Raw genomic sequence first — 22,232 nt, 5'->3', positions numbered from 1 at the left:
AGGATGTGTTTATCAGTGTGAAGCTCTGTGTGCACGCTTGTGTGTGTCTTTGTGTGTTTGCTCATGTGTATGGGTGCCACACGAGCCCAAAAGTTAATTAAAAATGCATCAAACATTACACAGCTATGACAGCGCATAGCTCAAACTAAGTGATAAGGTCACACTGACAAAATGAAAAAAGGGTCTTTATGCTACAAGAGAAAACAACTGAAAAAGGCAACAAAAAAAACACACAAATGCAACAAAACAGACAAGACTGAAAGCTTGTTAGGATACTACATCTGATTTTTATCATACTTTTAAGACATAATCAAAGTAATACCATTTTTATACAGTGATTCTGAATTGCTTATTGATTAAGTATTCACTGTTTGGTCTTCCCTGGTAAAAAATCTTTTGGTTCACTGCAAACGACACATTTTCCATGTGGGTTTGGTTGTCCAGAATCAATACAGCAGAAGAAATGTGTGGTCGCACAAGTGGAAGCACTGCAGTGTTCCCCCCAAGACATTAAGCATTCCCATGTTGCTCCTCCTGAATTACTGAGAACACTGTTTTGAAAATGTGCATATTTTAAACTGTCTAGCCTCCTTCTCTCAAGGACCACTGCTGCAAGAAAGAATATGATATGATACTGACTAAGGCTGCCTCCTGAAAGTCGTAAATTTGAATCATCAGTCGGAGACCTCTCGGTTGACTGATACTCTTCAGGTTGAGCAGTTGTTTCTTTTTTTGTTTTTGTCAAGTCAGTGTGCAGTGTACTTCTTGGGATGTTTTGGTCCCAAGGTGTAGCTGCAGGGTGAGTCCTCCTGAGGAGCGGCTTTGCCTGGTCAGGCTCCAAGATAACATTACTTTCTCACAGCGACTTAAAACGATACAGTCTCTGACTTTTGTTTGATATCTTGTGTCGGCACAAGGTGTTATTGCAAATTCCTGATCTCTTGTCAGTGTAGATAGCAAGCAATAGGTTGTTTTTATTCCTATACAATGTGAATGTCTGTTAAAACCCTGTTCAAAGTCTGAAACTCTATAGACACTAAAATTACCGCCCCATGGCTGCATGCCCCCATGAACCAGTCAAGCTGCAGTTACAGTCCATGTCTGCGAAAACATGGATGCTTCATACACATTGTCCACCCTGCAGCACAGAAGACCTATACAACCAGCAACAGTTTTAAAATGGCTACCTAACACTAGTGTCACCAACTCAGCATCCGACCAAATGTCTCCCCCTCTGTTCCTGGGTTTTGACGTTGAGTAATGGCCAGAATAGTGGTTTTGCAGAGCATTACGATGTCACAGTTAAGTTGACCTTTGACCTCTTGATAAAAAATGTCATCCTTTCGTCATTTTTGTATCTTATCTTATCTTATCTTATTTTACCCTTTTAGACGTTTGTGCGAAATTTTGTCATGATTAGCATATGAATTCTTGAATTATGTCCAAAAACATGTCTTATGAAGTCACAGTGACCTTGACCCTTAACCACCAAATTCTATACAGTTCATTCTTGAATCCAAGTGGACATTTTTGCCAAATAAAAAAATGGAATTTCCTCAAGGTGTTCTTGAGATATCACATTCACAAGAATGACACATACAAGGTCAAGGTCACCTTGACCTTTACCTATGACCACCAAAACTTAATAAGTTCGTTTTTGAGTCCAAGTGGACATTTTAGCCGAATTTGAAGAAACTCCCTCAAGGTGTTCCTGAGATATCACATTCACGAGAAGAAACAGATAAAAACAAAATGCCACCAGCCATGGCCATTGTCAGAGCAGATAAAAAAAGTAACAAATAGTTGAATAATCATTGCAGCTAAGTCCAATTTGATGGACATAATTTTGCAGGTACAGCCCTGGACATCACAGAGGGTATTGCTTTGCATGAAAAATGTTGGCAATTTTACTTTGCCACCTAGCCTTCCAAGTAGCCTCTATGTCCTCACGCTTCTATAGCCACAGATTTTGTAGTTAAGGATGAATTTTGCTGTGCCACTTTCTGCTGTGACCAGGCCCTTACTTGGATGGTAAAATGACCATTAGATTATGTTGGCTGATGTTAGCAAAATTTAGATACACATTGTAATGTCACCTCTGTGTTATTGCTGTGACATTACTGAGCCATTCTGCAGACTCTGAGTTTTCCTCACACTACTGTTTCTACATTGTAGTAGGTCACAGATGAACATTTCAGTTAAACTATAGGGAAATTCAACTATCCAAGAATTGCCATTTCTGATGACTGTGGGCGCTGTTGATCAAAAGTTACACAGTCTCACTATAAAGCTAAGAATAGCTTACCTCTGGCTTTAGGCCCTGGAACACTATTTACTCGTCTCGAGCAGCCATTAGTATGTGCTCAGAGTTATTCACAATGCCACAGGAAGGTGCTCAGTACAACTAGTTTTCTACTTCTGGCACCTGACCAGCTTCATTTTAGCGGCTTGAGGTACAGCGCATTGTTCAGGGCAATCACCACAGCAGAACCCGAGGGAAGGGGGAATATTACTCATTCAGATTTTTATACAGAAGTTACTCATTTTACTTCACTGTTGTACACCATCAGACTGTTAATCCAAATGGTATTTAGCTTCTAAAACAAGCCTAAAAAGGCGCCACAACTCCCCCCTCCCTGACTGAGGTGGTAGCTCTGACAAGAGCGACCAGGGGCCACTTTGTGGTGCACGGGCTGCAGCCTGGAGATTAGAGAGCCAGTGGAGATTTGCTGAGGATGAATGTAAAGCTGAGCTGAACAATGAATACTACTGGCCAAGATTGTTTAAGGGGATAAAATCTGGCTCTATGTGGGATTGAGTGTGTGTATCAGAATGTGTTGTGTGGGAGTGTACGTTTGTGACAGTATGTGCACGCGTGAGATTAGCCTGCCTGGTAAGGGGTGAGCATTTAGTGCGTGTGTGTGTGTGTGTGTGTGTGAAGGGAAAGAAAGTTATGTGATGAGAGAGCTGTAGTGAAAATGCCAAAGCCAAAAAGACCAGACAGTCCTATTTGGAAGCCTTTGAAGCAACACAGCTTCAAATGCAGAGGGAGCTTAAAGGACTTAGGAGAGGAATGGATCTGACACACACACACACACACACACACACACACACACACACACACACACACACACACACACACACACACACACGAGGGGCCAGACACTTTTGAGTATAATCTGGCCCAGTACAACTACTTTCAGAGGTTTTCTAAGCATCTTGAGATTGTGAGAGTGACACACCGTCTTCCTGTGTTTTCTTTCTTTTTACAATGTGAGTCCTTCCAACTACAATCAAAATCCCCACGGTGAATTCAAGTGCCAAGTTTAAAATAGATCTCTCTGTTAATCTGCCATAATCACACACGAACATACAAGGTTAGTCAAAAATTACAGCAAATGACAAGTCATTCTCACCAAAGTCGACAAAGGAGGACTGCCCGACAGTCTTGGCAGGTGGATCTGCTAGCATGATATTCTCAACTCTGGTGAAGTTCCCGTCCTGACAGAATCACCATTATGCAGACAGACAGAGAGAGAGAGAGAGAGAGAGAGAAGGGAGAGGAATGTGAGGCATAAAGATATACAGAACTGATGAATAATGGTTAGCATAATGGTTTGGTTCTTTTCCAATGCAGGACCAAGGTTCATTGGGCCTGAAATTCACTATAAAAGAGCAGTAACAAAGGATGGCTTTTGTGTGCGTCTATGCTTGTGCATAAACATGAGAAGTACATGCATGTGCAAACACTTAACGCATAAATGCATATATTTTCTAGCAGATGCTTCAAGCTGCCAGAAACATTTACAGCAGCAGACTGTATGAACACTTTCCACAGTCAAATAATGTATAATAAATGACAGCATTCAGCGATAGCATTTGTCCTACAAAAATCTGAAAACCGGATGATGAAACAGTGTTTTTAAAATTCTGAATTCTGTTTTTAACTACAAAAAACATTTTACTCATGCAACACACTGGAAATTGAAAACATAATATATGTTTAAAACCAGTTTATTTGGTGTTTTACAACAGTTTTACAATAGTTTGAGTACAATTTTCAGTGTCATTCATTTATATTAGGGCTGCATAGTCTATAATTATTTCCATTATGGATTATTAATTGTTTGTTGGTTAATCATTTCATCTATAAAGTCTAAGAAACATTACCACATGTCCTCAAAGCCCAAGGTAACATTGTACTATTACGAACTTGTATATTTAACCAACAGTTAAAGTAAAAAAGTAAGTAAAAGAGTATTTCACCACTGGATAGATGGCCTTTAATAAAACCAGGATGTCTACGCAGAAGACAGATGCACATACTTTTGAGATTGGTGTTACAGAACCAGAGAAAACAGAAAAAAAGGATACATCTGCTCAAGAGGGAGAAAACCTAGACCTACCAGAATGCACAGTACGGCACCAGACCAATAAACACTCCCACTGGTGGGTGACGTAATGCAAACGTGTTCGTTTGAAAATATGGTGGCCGGCTGGCAAGGAATGATCTTGATCTCTTACAGTTAAACAGTAGGCTAAGGTATGTTTATAAAAACATTTGAGAAAAGAAATAGGCAACTCAGTGACAGAATCTTGGCTTATATTTGATCAGCGCTGCCTAGTTTTACCGTTGGAAACAGTATAGGGCACACTTCCTGTTCACAATCTCTTGCTATTACAACATGGCATGAAAATATGTTTCTGAAAACACTGTAGGCAAGAAATAGGCAATACAGTAACATAATCTTGACATATATTTGATCAGCGCTGCCTAGTTTTACCCTTTGATTGGAATTACAGTTTGAGAAAGCAAGAGAAAGGGGTTGGTCTGCCTCTTGATCTGCTTCTACACTCTTTGTGTCCGGGTCTGGGGTTGTGGCATGGGTGGTGGGCAACATGAAAATGCAGAAGTTTGAACAACAGCCACTCTGATGATATAATTCACGTCATCAGGCGGAGTTTTGCTGGTGGGCAAGGTTGGGTATCTATGCACTGGTTAGATAGAGGGGAAGTTTACCAGAGTTCATTTACTCATGGTACCCACACTTTTTTGTTAAAAAGCTGGTTGAAAATTAGTGAAGTACCCTTTTAAGAACAACAACAAATCCTCCCATTTGAAAATCAACCAAGAAATCAGCAACTATTTTCCTTTTTTGCTTAAAAATGCACTTCATTTAGTGACTGTTAAAACTGTTATCTAATATTTTTCAATTAATAAAGTATATACACAGACAAATCCTTCAACGCAAATTAATTTTAGTGCTTCAACAAATTATTCTTATATTGATTCATTTGCCAAGTATTTTCTCAATTAACCAAATAATTGTTTGGTCCATACAACATCAGAAAATTGTGAAAGATGCCCCATTTTCCAGAACACAAGGTAATGTCCTCAAATTGCTTTGTCTGTTCGACAGTCCAGTACCCTAAGATATTAAAATGACTATAATGTCAGGTAAGGACAAACAGCAGATCCTCACATTTAAGAAGCTGGATAAGACCTAAATGACTTCAGCTGCTAAATGAGTTCCAAGTTGCAGATTAATTGCGACTGATTAATCACTTAATTATCTACTCGTTTCAGATGCAACTGTTTTAATTTTTTAGTTGTCTTGTAAATCTTTAATGAACTCAGGCCATGTCAGTCAATGGTCTGAGCACACACACCGGACGCACTGATTTGACAGGAAGCTGTCAAGGGACTTCTGCGTTTGAGATAGTGCTGCAGTATATCCTGACATAAGACGACAACTCAGGTTTACTTGTGTCTTGATGTCAATATACAGTATTGGCTTATATAGAAAACAATGGGCGTGAGTGTTTTAACACACAGTGAATGCCACCTATGTGTGTGCCCTTTACAGAGGGCAAGGAAGAAGGAGAAGAGATAAGCATATTAGTGGGGGAAAAGAGGGTGTGTTTGACGAAATGTGTGTGTTTGTGTGTGTGTGTGTGTGTGTGTGAGAGAGCAGATGTGATTCTGTGCAGTGGGGAACTGTTGCCTGCTGATACCCACATTAGTGATTCATGAGAAAGAGAGGGACAGAGAGAGAGTAGGAAAGACAGGGAGAGAGAGAGAGGGTGAGACAGATGCAAGGACTGAGTCAGAGAGAGCAACATATACATTATGTATAAGTACTGTATGTGTTGGGGGCTGTGTGTGAATGTGTGGTTAAATGCTGTGGTCGCTATTGTGTGCAAGCCAGTTACTGTTTAAATGTAAAACCGGTTCAACATGCACATGATGATTTTGATTATATATTTATATATCAGTTTGTTAATATTAAGTAAGTCCAAATTTTTACTGCTATTACATTTACTCAAGTTAATGAAAATAAACTGAGGGGCAAAGAGGAGGTGAACTGAAAAACAGAAAAATGGAGACTGAATAAAGATGAGATAAAACAAACACCATGTTCCACATACCAGCAACTACACTGCATGCTCTAAAGCCATCACAAAATAATGTAACAAATTCATTAGAGTAAATGAATTTATTCTATGGCTAAAACTATAAAGAAAAAGTATGAGTATGAGAAACCAATACTGTTTAAAAATCGTATAAATAAATATAAAATATAGTTTTTCAGAATTATTCTGACTCTAAAAAAACAATATTTAATTTTATGGCTTTTTAATGCTGCACAATCATTTACAGGAACAAACTCCAACATTTTAAATTCAATAAATGTTGCTCCTCACTACATTACAACATTGGGCACCATTCCTGCGACACTGACATTGTAAATGCAGCACACTCCCCATGATATTGATTTTCTGTGCAGAGGGAAATTCCACAACAACACAGGAGCAAAATGCTGCCAACATACACTCCAATTTAATGGCAGAGGGAAGTCCTTGTATAAACATAACTTATCAAAAGTGAACATGTGACTGTACAAAATGACATCTGACACTTTCTCGCCAGGAAACTCATCATTATCTTATTTTGGCAAAGTCCGTAGTTCCCAGAATGAAAACCAAATAACATTAACTGACTGGTCAGTGAGTCCAAGTGCAACTGGCATTATCACTATTCAGAGTCCATTGCATACAAGGTCAAAAGCTTGTCTTTCACACTAGGCTTGGGTGTTATCACCGTATTATGGTATAGGGTATTTAGAAATCCCAACAGTTTGATTTCCAATACTGTAAAAATACAGAAGCGCCTCTTTCTATTAAACTCATTGGATGTAGTGCACAACACATGCCATAAGAGGTTTGTCTTTAGTGGTGGAACAAACAGCTGAACTGATGACATGGTGACAGTGAGGGGTGGGGATGACGTCATAGGACTGTAAACAGTAACAATGGCTTGTTAGTTTGCTAAAGCATTGACTTTTCTACTATAACAAATGCAATGTTCCTGCAATAGTAGCTTGCAGTGTACATATAAGCAGTGTAGGGAGGAGGGGGCTGAATTTGAATGCTGTGTTTACAAAAAGAAACCGACAAATCTTGCATAGTATGTCTTTTCGTGTGGTTAAATGAAACACAAATGACTAGACCATTAGCTCTTGAGGTTCTTAGTCCATAAAAAAGAACACATGCATTTAGTGCTCAAACATAGGCTTTTTGTGACAGTGAGCCAGCATGCACAATACCACTGTGACATCTCAACATGTCTTCCGTCAAAAAGGAATATTGCACCATTTGTGGGCTGATATTGTGTAGGCATAGGCCCCAGGCACAGGTAAAGTCAGCCAGCAGTTGAGAGTGTTGTTTGAGAGGAGTTCTGAAATGTTGTTTAGCCCTCTGGACATGTTGTGGGTCTAACTCTTCCAGACAACTGTCAGAGAAAGTGCCCACTTGATCATCCTAATGACAGCCTCATACTCAAAGGCCCCGACTCCACCCTGAGACATTTAGATTAGGAGACTAATGAATAGTGCTGCCAGTGTGATGGTCCAGTAGATTTATGATGGTGTGGCCTGAAGTTCCCTTTAGGTCAGTTAGTACATCAATATTTTGACATCTGAATGGGGCTTCTGCAGGACTGCTTAATCCTGATTGTGGCAGAGGGACTGGAACATCTTATCCTGACTATTGGTAAATGTTATAGTCTGGAGCCAGGCAGGTTTTTCCTTAGGAGAAAAAGTCTTTTGCAAAAGATGGGTTTTATGTTTCTGGAGGACAAAAATCTATTTGTTTAGGAAGTGGATAGTTAGTATGAGCGGCAACAGCCATTGTGAGTAAACGGCAAAGAAAATATCATCACACACTCACTATTAAATATGTGGTTTATGTGTGTGTGAGAGAGGGCAAGTGAGCAGAATAAGGAAATAAACTGACTGAAAAATAAACTGCACGATTATTACTTCAAGGCTTCAACAGTTATCTTGATTTTCCAGATAAGTTTATGCACTTTTATAGTAAAGTCACTGCAAGGGTTGCATTTAAAGCAATTCTGACGGTAAATGTAGTCATTATTTCTGAATGTCATAAGGCTTTATTTTTTATTTTCATTGTCTGCTAATCATACTCTGCCTAAATAGTGCTGACTGTGACTGAATGCCTAAAAATCATAATGAGGTTATTGCAGTAGTTATTTGCTGTGAATTGGCACCAGAAAACTGATTGCCCACTGGATATGTGGACAAATCATAGAAAACATTTAATAGCATTTAAAGTCCATTTGTTTGTTTTAACAAGCGCTGCATATACAAAACTGCAGTCTACCACTAGGTTAAGACTTAAGACGTCAAACTGAACAAGTTATTTCACCTGCAAAGCTACAGTGGTTGTTTTATGCTGTGCAGGGCACTGTGCAGATTCAGGCTAAATGAAGCCCAATATTAGAGTACATTTAATTTCAATTATTTACGGCACACAAATTGTGCTTTTAGAGGTTAATCATTTGCATCATGTTTGACGCATGGAATGCTGATGAGGCAGAAATTTAGAGGCACTTATTTTGGTGATTTAATTGGGCCAAGTCCATCAGCCAAAGATTCAGGGTACTGCTGGCAGTGGATTAATGTGTTTGTAACCCAAACCTATTTGTTTCAATTTGGAAAGAATTATTGGTTCTGTAAACATGTGTATCAAATGCACAAACAAATCTTCCAAGAAGGAGTGCAACACACACACACACACACACACACACACACACACACACACACAGTGTACATATGTGGTAGCAAGATAAAAGAACCAATGTTCTGAATATCTATGATTCAGAGATTGTCCACACACAGCTCTCAACATGGAGGTGGCTGTGCGGGCAGCTAGCAGCTAATAGTGCCAACAGTACAAACAGTACTAACAACGGCAACAATGCTGACAGGGCTAATGTAGGGGTAACTGGAGGTTGGGTGTTCAGCTTCTGCAACAATGCTGCTCCGCCACTTTGGGTCGGGCCAGCATTATCAGCAGTGACCACAGCATGAGTGGATCGCAGAGCGGGTGGGTGACTGGTTAGCATGTAGGATACACACACAGGGACTCACATGCACAACATGCACGCATGGCTAGACCTGCTAACATAACAAAGAACAAAGAAGCTTGGATTACAACATAAAGAGGAAGCACAACTTTGTTCTCTGCTCAGGACACCATTACTCCACTTTATCATTAAACAGCTAGTGGTTTTCTGCTATATTAACATTCTGAATGTCAAATGGAGAGCCTTTAAAATAAATAGATTCTTAAATATTTCCTTAGATGCTTTGAAGTAACTTATCTTATAATTTATGAATAATTTATGTAAATAAAAAGAAAAAGGTTTAGTCAACCAAATGACGACATTTATGTAATACCTTTCTGCTTTCTTAAATGCATGCGTGCATGTTCATCTGACCTATGCAAAAGAAAATGACACTTTGAAGCTGATCTCTTCTAAAGCAGGGAGAATCAACTCGAGTCAATTAGATCAAAAGCTTCCAATCGCACACACACATATGCAGACGCACCCACAGATGTGGCAACGGGGTGTTAACTCTCTATGCATCGAGGATGAGATCCTAGCCAGTTTGATTGACTGCTGCTGGTTGCCTGATTGCAAGATGTCATGATTAAAACAGTGTCTGTGTGTGACAGCTGATTGATGTGTGAAGACGAAAGGATTACAGGTCTTGTTATTATTCTTCCCTTCTGTTCACATCATTCCCAACACACACAACCACACCAAACACTGCAGTGAAATGACATACTGGTATGCACGGTCGTGGCAGTAGAAGACATTTTCACAAAAATTGCAGGGGACTGAGTCTATCCTGGAGTAACTGGCGGATTTTTAACATGGCTAACAACAACAAAGCGAACCAGCCTGCCGCAGATTGACGCTAATGCTGGTGTCAAACGTGTATGGTGTATGAAGTTCTGTGCAGTGGTGCATGACATTTGGGATAAATTGTTTTTTTTTTTTATTTCGTGCTGGGAACAGTGGGATTAAGGGTCTGATCTACTCAGTAGTGCGTGGGACTGCAGACATACAGTGTATTAATATTTCATATTTCATTTCCATGTGTGTTTTCAGATGAAAACACACATGGAATATAGTAAAGTATTATAAAAACAGGCTGTATGAGACACAAATCATATGAAATGATCCTGATGAATTCAGAGACATAAGCCTTAGTGTCATAATCAATGCACAACTAATAATAATAATGAAAAGGAAAAAAATGTCTGGATGTAAATATTTTTTCATGCAAAGTCATGATATTTTGTTGCCCTCTATGAGGTAAGACCTACATGAGCTCATGTAACCACTCTATTATGTGCATATTATGCTTGGAAGGCCGAAGGCAACATTTGTAATAGTTATGACATTGCCAAATTAGCATGAAATGAACTATTTTGCAGGTGGCCATTTCATTGTTTTATTTTGCAAAACAGAAAAACACCCCACGGTCCAGGGAAGCAACATTTCAAAAAGACACTTTAAATTATTCTTATTCTTCCACGTAATTTGACATCAAGTCCCTGTGTGTTTGTGTGGTTAGCCCTGTTTCTGTGATATGGTGCTGAAGCATGTGGGTTGATGTGACAGTGTATATTTCTTTGTATGAAAGATCATAAAAAGAGAGACTGAATATCAAAATCCTGATGTGCTGATGTAACACACTGCAGTATATTTATATGCATGTGTATATGACCAGAGGCATCAGTTTATCCTTTACAAATAAACTAAATTATTATATTATCAGCCTTTGTTGAATTGACCTTTAAAACCCCTTGGCTCTATTTGACGGCCAATGAAAACACCTCTTTTCACTCATCTCTGCAGCTTGTTGTCTCCCCCTGCCCCCCTTTGTGACTGCCTTCTCCTGTGTAATCGCACGAAAACAGAGGAACGGGGAGGGATGGAAGGAGACTTGGGGGGAGAGAAAACAGAGGAAAGTAATTAAAACAGAGTGCTACAGAAAGAGGAGTGTGCTGGCCTGTGACCGAGTGATGCAGCTGCATTGAACCGAATACCGTAGCGGGATTAACAGGGGTCTAATGCTCTGAGGATGCTGGAAAACCTGTTTGTGTATATATGCATGAGTATGTGCGTGTGCAGCCATGGCCATGTATATGTCATGTGACTTTGGATGAACAACATTTTGGAATTTATTCAAGTGTGTTTGGATGTTAGCACTTGTATGTGCATGTAAGGAAAGAGGGGAAAAAGAACAGTGAAATTTGGCAGAATGACGGGGAGGGATTGGGTTTCTTCATGAGCCAAAGGACAGAATGAGACAGAGTGATAAAAGTAAACTGCAGGGGACCTGGTTTTTACTGACATGGCAAAAACTCATTCGGTCTGTCACCAAGTATGTGTTCACTTTGTCTTGCTCCTAGAATCTCTGCTCCACACTCTGCTCCAGTAGGACTTAAAAGATCCACTTCATCAAACAATGAAACTTTATCAATCAATGGGGGCTGGTACACTGCACTAAATGTCAAATTACACTGAATAAGATATTGACCCATCCTACAAAGAGAATTAGTAATAAAAGATTGAATGATAAATTCATTACTATGAATAAATACAAAAACACAATAAACACAAAGCAAACAAAAGATCACTCCACATAGAGTCAGGGGTGAAACATATCTAGATCTGCTATTGAAACAATTACACACTTTGTATCAGGCCTGTTGTGAGTTTAAGGAGATAACCTCTGTTTCCTTACACACATAAAACAAACCTTTGATGTCAAATGCCTTCCTATTTCTACCAATCTAATTGTCATCTACATGCTAATTCCACATTTTGTACTTTGTTTTACAGCAGATAAATAGAGGTTCACAGTTCAAACAATAAGCATTCATTCTGCATTCTGCAAGTGGAGACTTTTGCCAACGCTGCACAACCCTAAAAACTCGTTATTTCAATAATATAAAATGTTAAGAAAATTTTAGTTTGCATATACATCCAGATCCAGATCATTTTACACAGTCAGTCATCATGTACATGTGTCATAATTTTTTATTTTTTAAATCAATGTATCAAAATCTAAAACAAGAATGAGTTTGGTGCCATGCCGGCACTTTGAGCTCAATGCTAATGTCACCAGGCTAACATGCTCTTGTGATAATGCTAACATATTGATGTTTGGCAGGTATATTTTTAGCATCATAGTTTATGGTGTTAGCATGCTAATATTTGTGTATTAGCAATAACACTAATAGAGCTGAGGTTGATGGTAATGTCATAAACCAAAGTTTTTCATAAACAGAAGTTTTGAGCTGAACATGGCGCTACACAAAAGATCAGTGGATAAAAGTTAGAAATAATTCATCTTTTGGGGACCATGCTTTTCCTATCACATTTCAATGGAATTCATCTTGTAGTTGTCGAGGTATTTTAATAAAAAATAAAGTCAACCGCATGGCTGTGCTAGAAGAAAAGTCAGGGGATCACCAAAATCAGTAGGATTCATCCTCTGAGAGTCATGAATGTCTGTACAAAACGTTATGGCAATCCATCAAATAGTTGTCGAGAGATTTTAGCCCAGAGAGAAGTGGTCGACCAACTGACCCGCAGACTGACGCATCACTTTTTCCTTGGCCAAACTTTCCACCAAATATGTTTTTGATAAAATCATTCTATCACACAGACAGACAACAAAAAGGGCTGAAAACACATCCTTGGCAGAGGTTTAACTAAATGATCCTCATGTTTACCTCTGAAAATTCCCTTTCATCATGCTCTCACCTGATCAATATTCCTGCCACTCGTCACCCATCCTACTAGTGTTTTTTTTTTTTTTTTGGGTAAGGCAGTTTATTTGCTCTGTTTTGCTTCTGCTTGGTCTCTCTCTAGTCTCTACCCTCACACACATTCTGTCTCTGCCAAATCCTTCAATCTCTCTCTGTTTCTCTCTTCTTCCTTACCTCCTCCCCTTCCTTTCTCCTATTCCCCTCTCTGTGATAAGATAGACTACTGTTCGGCTTGTGCCTCGACCTGCTGAATTTCAAATAGGCCCCTTCGACAAAAATCCAGAGCCGCGACCTCCCCTCTCTGCTCTCTCAGAATATTAACTAGTCCTGCAGCAGTGCTAAAATTCCTGCACCCCCAAGCCCACCAAAGCTTTGCAGATCTATGTGTTGCATTGAGGAAATGAAGAGAAGGGTGGTGTGTGGATCATCACTGTCTGATCACTACTTCAGTTGTACTTGCACATATAACCTTCCTATTGGTGGACATATTGGACTTAGTTCATATGTGGGATACACATAACATACCTGTTATGGACCATATTGTAGGCCCCTAGTTAATGACTAACAGTGGCTGAGACCAGGTGACTCGACACATGCACTTTAAAAGCACTTTATTATTATTTTATGTTATAAAGTTCAGGCCACAGCAATTAATTGTGGTTCTCACTTATTCTGTTATCACGTAGCAGTAATGTTCTCTTAGACATTACGTCCCAGTCCACACATAGACCAACTACACCCATTCAGTTTGTTTGGACTGTCTTGCTGTGAGGAGAAAGTAGTCTCCACCATGCTACACCCTCAATATTAATTTACAAATCCCAATAAGGGCTTTAACATCAAAGTTAAAAAAAAAAAAAAAATCAAAAGCAGTTAAACAGTGGTTACAGCAAAGTCGGGCTTGTTCAGGCTGCTAAGACTATTTAAGTAGTACTAAATGTGTAGAGGACTGATAAAATAATTTAAAAAAAAAACCTTTACAACACATACTAGGTCCTTAAAATTATTAAGAGAAGAATTGCTTTTTATTTTTTGTTCAGTGCAACCAAGTTTGATATCTTGTGTCATTTTGTTCTCTGCTAACTTCTCCTCAGTGGCTGCTACGGGCAGCAGAGACTCAGGTAAGAATGCTACAGTCCCCTGACCGACAGAGCCCACTCAGAATGGTGCCACAGCCCACTGTTGGACCATGACCCACCAGTTGGGAACCATCTAACTACATCAGTGACAACTATCACTGACAGTTTTTAGAGTCTACACTGTTTAACTCACACACACATCCAAACACCTAAAAAGAATGGACACATCTGCTTATATATTTTCTGTTCTCGTGCTGCAGAAATGATCAACTGCAGAATACAGAAACATTTGCAAATACAAAGTTCACACCCCGTATTACAATTACGTGGTTTATCGAGTCTCAGTAGTTGAGCAAAGAAATTCTGTAAATGTTTCTGTAACCAATTAACTTTTTCTGTATTGAAGAGTAACTAAACCCCAGAATTTGGCTTAAGCGCCTCTAACATTTAATGTGAAAATGTAGTATCAAATATTCACTGGTTAGCATCCCAAATCAAAAATTTTGCTTCTCTCTATTTATTTTACAAATTATCTTTTGATGAATTTGACTGTTGTTCAAACAAAATAAGCAATTTTTAATACCACTAGGAGCTGTGGTAACTTATGAAGTAGATTTGTAAAATCAAAGTTAAGTGTTGTATTTGTCCTTAAAGACTATAAATCAGTCAATATGAAATTAACTGTTGCAGCCATATATCTACAATATATACTTTACACAGGAGCCCTGTAGTGTTGATACAGGAATGTTATACGTCATTACAAAAGAGAGTATATGAGAACTGACAGTCATAAAAACTATGACTTGGTTTGTACAACATTACGTTTATTACACAGTCATCATGTCTTACTGCACGGCTATAGGGCCGCTGTGACTCAGTCGTGGCTGCCCTCACTGAACTGGACTCAAGAAAGGAAAATTGGGACAGAAAATACGAAGTCGAAAAAAACTCATTACCTTGCTAATCCAGGTCTCAAACTTAGGCCCCTCAGTTGTCTCAGTTGTCAGGAACAAATCTGGAGTGGGGAGGAGAGAGAAACAGAGGGGAGGGAGCAAGTCATTATGTGATACATCGGTTCATCTGGCAATCATAATCAAACATGGAGCGGGAACTATTGATCTGTAATGAAGAAAATGATGTAGATTAGTGGGAATGACAATGAAAATGAACACTGTGCTCGAGCTGTGGACATTTGTACCTTCACAGACTTGATGAATTGATCATAAAAAAAGAACAATGGATCGATAAACTGTCAGTACTTGCTCGGATTGCTAATGTTGCCTTGTTTACTCAGGAGAGGTCTTAAAGGTCCTATAGCATAGCCAATAGTACAACGTGTCATTCCCATTTATTTTTTTGATGATACAGCAGGTCTAGGTGCTGTATCCACAGAGAAATGCACACAGCCTGTACTCGGAAAGTGTGCCTTTAAACAAGCCACCAGGACTACCATAAACATGTGGTGTCATAACTATATAGACCATGCTCGCAGCCATATCCCCAGCAGGACAACCACACCCAACATCCAACCATTTGTATTTTGTATTAACTTTATTAACAACACACCAAGCGGTCATTCTGTTGCTACAAAAAAAAAAAAAAGCAACAAGACAGCTTAACAATGTTGAGGTAACACTGCAACATACTACTTGTAAAAAAAAAACAAAAAAAAACATCTGTGTGGAAAAATCAACATTTCCAAGCTTGGTTTAGTGATAAATAGGACAGATTTGTCCTGACCATTCTTTTTAACTCTGGCACAGACAGGCAGCGACTGTTCAATATACAGGTGGGATTGAATTGGCCTCTTAAAGCAGTAGCAGAAAAACAGGTGAAGAGGAGGAAAAAGGATAGTGGGGGGATCTCCCGCTGAAAGCAACAGGATTTCGCTCAGCCTTCTGGAGGCTTCACCCCCTGGTAATGCCTGTAGCTTGCTCTATTGGAATCCTATAACCTGCGCTTGTACTCATATTCCTTGCTCTTGAAGCTTAGGCTGCAGGCTGCACTTCTCATGCGGTATCTGTGTGCCTCTCTCTGCGAGAGGACGTTTACTTTCATCGCTGCCTTCTCCGGACTGTGGTTCTGCCCCAGTAATTGGACATGAAATAAATATTGGCATTGATCTGCCTTAGGGCCCCGCTATACTCCATGTGTTGCCGTGCTCTGCATGGGAAAATATCAATGATAATGGAATGGGGAATGAATGGGAAGACAGTGAAGGCTGTGTGTAATGACAGAGGCTACTGTGGAAATCCTGTATGTAACCAGTGTTAACACAAAAGTGGCCGCTGCAGCCAACAGCAAGTTCAAAATGCCGCAGCATGAGAAAAAGTGGGGGAAAAAAAGAAAAAAGATTTTTTTAAAAATCACTAAATTACTGTTTTTTATTAGCTTAATGTCAAACACTCTGTCAACTGAGATGCGTTCTTCCTTAGGCATACCAGTCTGGGCCCTGCTTGTACTCTAATATTATCCCAGGATTTCACTGCAGTCATCCCCAGCCAGAACCGAGGGAATAAAATCAACAGAGTGAAAGAGCTTTCTTTAGGAGAGCTCTACTCTCCAGGAACACCCTGCCACCTCATGCAGGGCTGCTTCAGGTAGGTATCAAATTCAAATGTAGGTTTTCCAACATTTCCATCCATTCATGTTGTGTTGCAATGTACAGTAAAGAAATACTGGTTTCTATGATACAGAATATTACCAAATACAGATTACATTGTATATGCATTAGTGGTTCAATTGCCAGCTATTATGATAAGTGTAATATTATATACTGTATAAATTATTAGATTCCCAAATTGAGGCTATGTGCCTTCATGTTTACTCACAGGAAAAGATGATGGTTATTTACATACCTAAAGATGTTGGGCAATTTGTGTAAAAGAAGTTTGTAATTCTCTCTCTGACAACGACCCCCACCCACCCACAATCACCCCCACAAAAACACACACAGCCCTATAAATAATATCTAAGACTCAAATGCCAAATTAAGCCACTTTTAATGTCCTTTAGGCGGTAAAATGGTTTCACTTCAACTTCTTATGTTTAAAACTTTGTGGACTTGCAGACATTTTGCCCACACAGACTCACAAATGCAAAGAAGATAACAAATGGATGCATATATTATGCATATGTGTGCGCACTCGCACACACACACACACACACACACACACACACACACAGCCACACACACACGCACACACTACAGGATACGCTCAGTAATTTGCACACTGTGTATGTGCTTACTCGTGTTACTGTGCGTGTGTTTGAAGTCACACCGGGTGGTGTGTTGATGAGCTTGGTTAATCAGCCAATCAGGCCTCTTAGAGAGAATCCAGCCGTGATTGGCTGATTAGGTGCGATGGCGCTGTGTCAGCGAGGGAGGCATGGGGTAGACAGGGGAGCAGAGGGATGCATGAAGAGATCTTCATCTTGTAAACACTTAACATTCTCGCTGTGGGGGCACTTCCTCTCTTCGCTCCTCATCTCACCACTTGCCTTTTTTTTTTTTTTTTTTACCCAAGTTCACTGCCAAACTGTTTTCTCCACTAATTTCTCTTCCTCTAATCTAAATGCCAGTCCAACTTGAAACGGCCCTTTAAACTTCCCTTTGCCAGTTTGATTCTTGCCTCTGTCAGGCAGTGTATTGAGGGTGCAAATTGATGACTTAAAAGTGGAAAGCACCCTTGAGCAGGACACTAAACGTCAAGCTGCTTTCTCCTTGGACACTGCACCACAAGTGACCCTGCTCTGTGATCTCTCCTGAGAGGGAATGCATTTGTAAGAGTGTGTCAAGGGGAATATGCACACACAGAAAAGCCAATTCCCTTTGGTAAACCGAGCAATAAGGTAATCTTAATGGGATCCTTGTGACATATCCTCTTCAGTGCATTGTCCTTATCCACTCTGCCCTCCCTTCCTCACAGCCTCTGCCAGAAAGTATTCTACACAGTCTCATAAAGAGCTGCTAGCTAGCAATATAAACCTAACTGCTGCCACCATCACTCACTTTAACACAGTTTTACTGTTCCAGGGACTTTTACTGGGCCGCCAAGGGCCTTTTAGGGACTCATTTAAGTTAAAAGAGATATTATAAAGAGGAACAGAACAAAGCAGAGCAGAGAGGAATCAAACAGAACAGAAACAGAGTGGATGCTAAGTGAAAGTCCTTTGTGTAATTAAGTAGTGTCTTTGTATTACCAGGCTTTCCCCAATTTAATTTTTGCAACTCAGTTTTTGCTTTAAATTAATGTGCTCCCCCCAGCAAAGCACTATTACACTCATATTTATATCTTTATTACTATTCACGGTTCTTTTGGAGACTCTTTCAGTCATCCAAAAAATCCTCATACATAAACATATACAAATATTCAACTATTTTCCTACTTCTCTTAATATGGGTGTAAGTTCTTTTGAACCTTACATTTTTTGTTAAAAAACTAACTACTTGATCATTAAAGTTAATTAATTAATTTGTATTCAATCCCTTGGATAATTTTAGAGAAATCTTGTTTTTCTGTCGACTTGGTAGAGCACTTCGCTCTTACTTCTACAACACCCCTGAGTCTGAGCTGCTGTTGCTGAGGAGAACCCAGATTTGAAATTTTTGCAATTCAGAAAGCTTCGTTGTTACAATTGGGAACAAAAACGCAATTCACCTAAACCTAACCTAGCACCTTAAAGTTAACTATTTAAAGAGTACTAATGCATATGTGAAATATGTCGTATATAGCTATTTGTAGCTCCAGAGATAGCTGCCCAAAGTTTAAAAATGCACTCAACACATGTCACTTGAGGTGAATACTACAAGTTTAAAAATCTGAGGCTTTGGGGTGAGTCTACAAGATCTCTGTAGCCCAATCTTCAGCTCTTGAGGCTATATTAGCTGCTACTGGCATTACACACCTGGATATCCCACAGAACTGTTGGCCAGGTGTTGCATTGTGGGTAATGTAGGTACGTGTGGAATATTAAAATAAAGGCAATGGCTGTGTCTGAAATCCCTCATTAATCACTATATAGCAAGTTTGCCATTTTGCTGTCCGAGTGTATAATGGGCATTATTATACCCTATGTAGTGGACTCAACATATCCCACAATGCATCGTGAAAAGTAGTGTACAAACAATGGTCACTAACCAAGCACTGTATCCCATCATGCATTGTACTGAAGGAACAGACAGACTGTAAGAGACAGATGCAGAGACAGACCAGAGGAGAGAAAGCAGCTTGACTGGAACCTGTTGTACATGTTTAACTTTCATTGACATGTCAAAGTTTGTTATACCAGTTTCTTAGCCATGTAATTGTTGATTTAATGTGCAGTCGTTGGTCCGAAAGAGATTAAAATAAATTGGCAATTGATATTGCTCTAGTGCTTCATGTTTCTGTACAGTACAGGGCTAATGCTTGCTGACGTCAGTAAGCTGGGTTGCTGCTAACCGTGATTTGTCCTGTAATGGCTTAATGCATAACATAACACTTTAAATTCACAGGTTATTACATGACTAGCTGATTAAACATTTGCAGGACAAGTTGTAATTACTCTGTTCTCTCTTCCGTCTGTCTGCCACTATAACGTTAATAATGTTTAATGTGAGCAGAGCAGTGCATCACAACACAGCACAAACGTTTTTTGTAATGTTGTTATTAATTTGGGAAAATAAGCTCAGTCTAATACAAAGACTGTATAAATAATATATGTCGCTACTAATATCACACATTGGTTTGTGGACTGCCATTTTGAAGCTTTGAGTTTGGCACTTCAGCTGTTGCCATCTTGGTTTTTGGAGCCAGAAGTGACTGTTCTGGGACAAGAGGCTGTTGCTGTGGAGGAGCCACGGGTGGATCTGACTGAGTAGCTGATGACATTTCGGCAGACAGCCTGTGACTCAAGTGGCCTCTCCCTTAAATATGCGCAGCTGGGGCCTTAATAAAATGTAAACAGGTGACTTATTAAAAAATTATCCCCCCAAAAATGTTTCTTTTGTACCAGGCTGTAAACATATTTACTGCTGTAAAGTTGGGACTACACAGAGCTCCCTAAACACTGAGAAGGGAATTTAGGACACACACATTTCAGACACAATCAATATGTCTCTCCATTTCTGAAAAACTGTCCATTTTATGTCTGACAATGTTACAGGGGTGTAGTGCTATACTGGTAGAGTGCTCTTTCAAGACACTGCAGGCAAGGTCACATAGCCTTTAAATACATCATCTAGGTGGGTGTGGACGCATAACTAACGCAGGTTAATGGACGTGTCTAGAGGCACAAGATATAATCTTACTTTCTGATCATCCATCACATTTTGCGAATACTTCAATTTATTGAGGAGGTGCTCCAATTACGCTTCAAACCCAGGCCACCCGGTCCCCAAGCAAAGGTTTTTACTCCTACTTCCTCCACACTCTCCCACTGGAACAAAATGATGAATCTCTCTACATTTGTTCCTGCCTATAACAAGACAATGTTTGACAATTACAGAGCTGCCAGCAGGTCTGAATGACACTGACAGGACCTTTGTTCAAGAGGTGATGATGAGGTCACACTGGTGACATCAAACAGGCACTGTGGCTGTCCCAGTTCATGACAAGCTACTAGTAATCCTGTTAGACCTGTATGATTGGAAGTGACCAACACGACCATCAAAGCCTGCTAATCCCATCAAACCATGGCTCAGTAGAAAAAGAAGAGCAGGAACACTGCTGTAGTGTTGCGAACAGACAGTAGGGCTTAAAACATGAGCCTTATTGCCTTGATTATTCCTTCCAAAATATTCCTTTGATATGATTTAATTGGCATTATTTTAGGACTGCATTCACACTGCCATTAGTCCAAAATTCGGTGCCCAGCCTCTTGACAGCAGTTACCAAACGTCTGCAATAGTTGCCCAATTTAGGCTTCATTTCTTTCACCACCACTGTGAGTTTAGTTTGAATTGAGAGCTGTATTTTAATAGGTATTACATGTCAGCACAACGTCTTCATACTAACAGATTTTATAAGACACAATTTAAATCAATTTTTTATTGTAAATAAATATTCCATGGATTTTTCTGTGCAAAATGATTTAGTCTTAGTTGCTTCATTTTCACATTTACAGTTAAGCTTATTATCTTAAGTTTACATTTTTGGTATCTTTTGCTGTTTTATGTGATTGTGTTTTGATTGTTGGTCTATATTGGTGGAGTTACAGTGTTGCTAATGATGTCATCAACTGTTCTCCCAGAGAATCACATACATATTTAAAAGCATAATATCACGTATGTGAGCATGTTCTACTTTGCACAGCTATTAAATTTGTTCTGAATGCTGTGTCACACACTGAAATTTATTTATCACCTTTGGGTTACCAGCAAGTAAACTACAGACGCCAAAACCTAAAACGATTCAACAGCGCCACCGATTCTGGCACTCTGTACTATGGGTGCATACACACATTCAAAGGATAAGCTAATAGAACTGTCATACTCCACCACTTGGGAAAGATGCATACATAATTGAGGTATATAAATGTGTTTGTGTGTGGGAGGTTGGGGTTGCGTAACAGCAACAGGGATTCAGAGCTCTAAGTGGTATGTCATGTCGCCGGATAATTAAAGACATGCGAACTGTGAAGGCTGGAGCAACGGCTAGGCTAGGCATTAAAAAAAAAAAAAATATGGCAGAGGGAGACTGAGAGAAAGAGAGAGACTGATACCAGATGCTTAGTCCACCCCATTTTCGAGGTGTGTCTGTATACAAAAATACAGGCATACAAAGGAAATCACTATAAGGCAAAAGCATACTAATCCTTTAATTGCAAGAGAGGCAATCTATAATCACTTGATTATTCCTTCTGCGTTCCTTCGCTCTCGCACACTCTCTCAGATTTTTGTGTTTGGTTGAATTGTCTCTTCCCTACAAATGACACTTCAAGAAGCACACTGTCACACCCACATGAGCGAGTACATGATGAGCAGGCTGCATAAACACGCATACACCCGCCCCCACA

General features: G+C 39.6%; 1 protein-coding gene across 1 annotated transcript in view; it reads right to left on the bottom strand.

Annotated features, from left to right (window-relative positions):
- The window catches only part of itfg1 (integrin alpha FG-GAP repeat containing 1), a 183,914-nt gene that overhangs the window by 138,812 nt on the left and 22,870 nt on the right, over positions 1-22,232 (bottom strand). The window contains exons 7-8 of the mRNA XM_050047630.1: positions 15,191-15,249; positions 3,417-3,501 (exon numbers count right to left, since the gene is read on the bottom strand). Of these exons, the coding sequence (XP_049903587.1) occupies positions 3,417-3,501; positions 15,191-15,249 (144 nt within the window). The remainder of the gene's footprint in view (positions 1-3,416; positions 3,502-15,190; positions 15,250-22,232) is intronic.

Source organism: Epinephelus moara, chromosome 1 (assembly GCF_006386435.1).
Source record: "Epinephelus moara isolate mb chromosome 1, YSFRI_EMoa_1.0, whole genome shotgun sequence".
NCBI lineage: Eukaryota > Metazoa > Chordata > Actinopteri > Perciformes > Serranidae > Epinephelus > Epinephelus moara.
The sequence above is the reverse complement of the archived record's forward strand: the minus strand, read 5'-3'. Positions and strand labels throughout refer to the sequence as shown.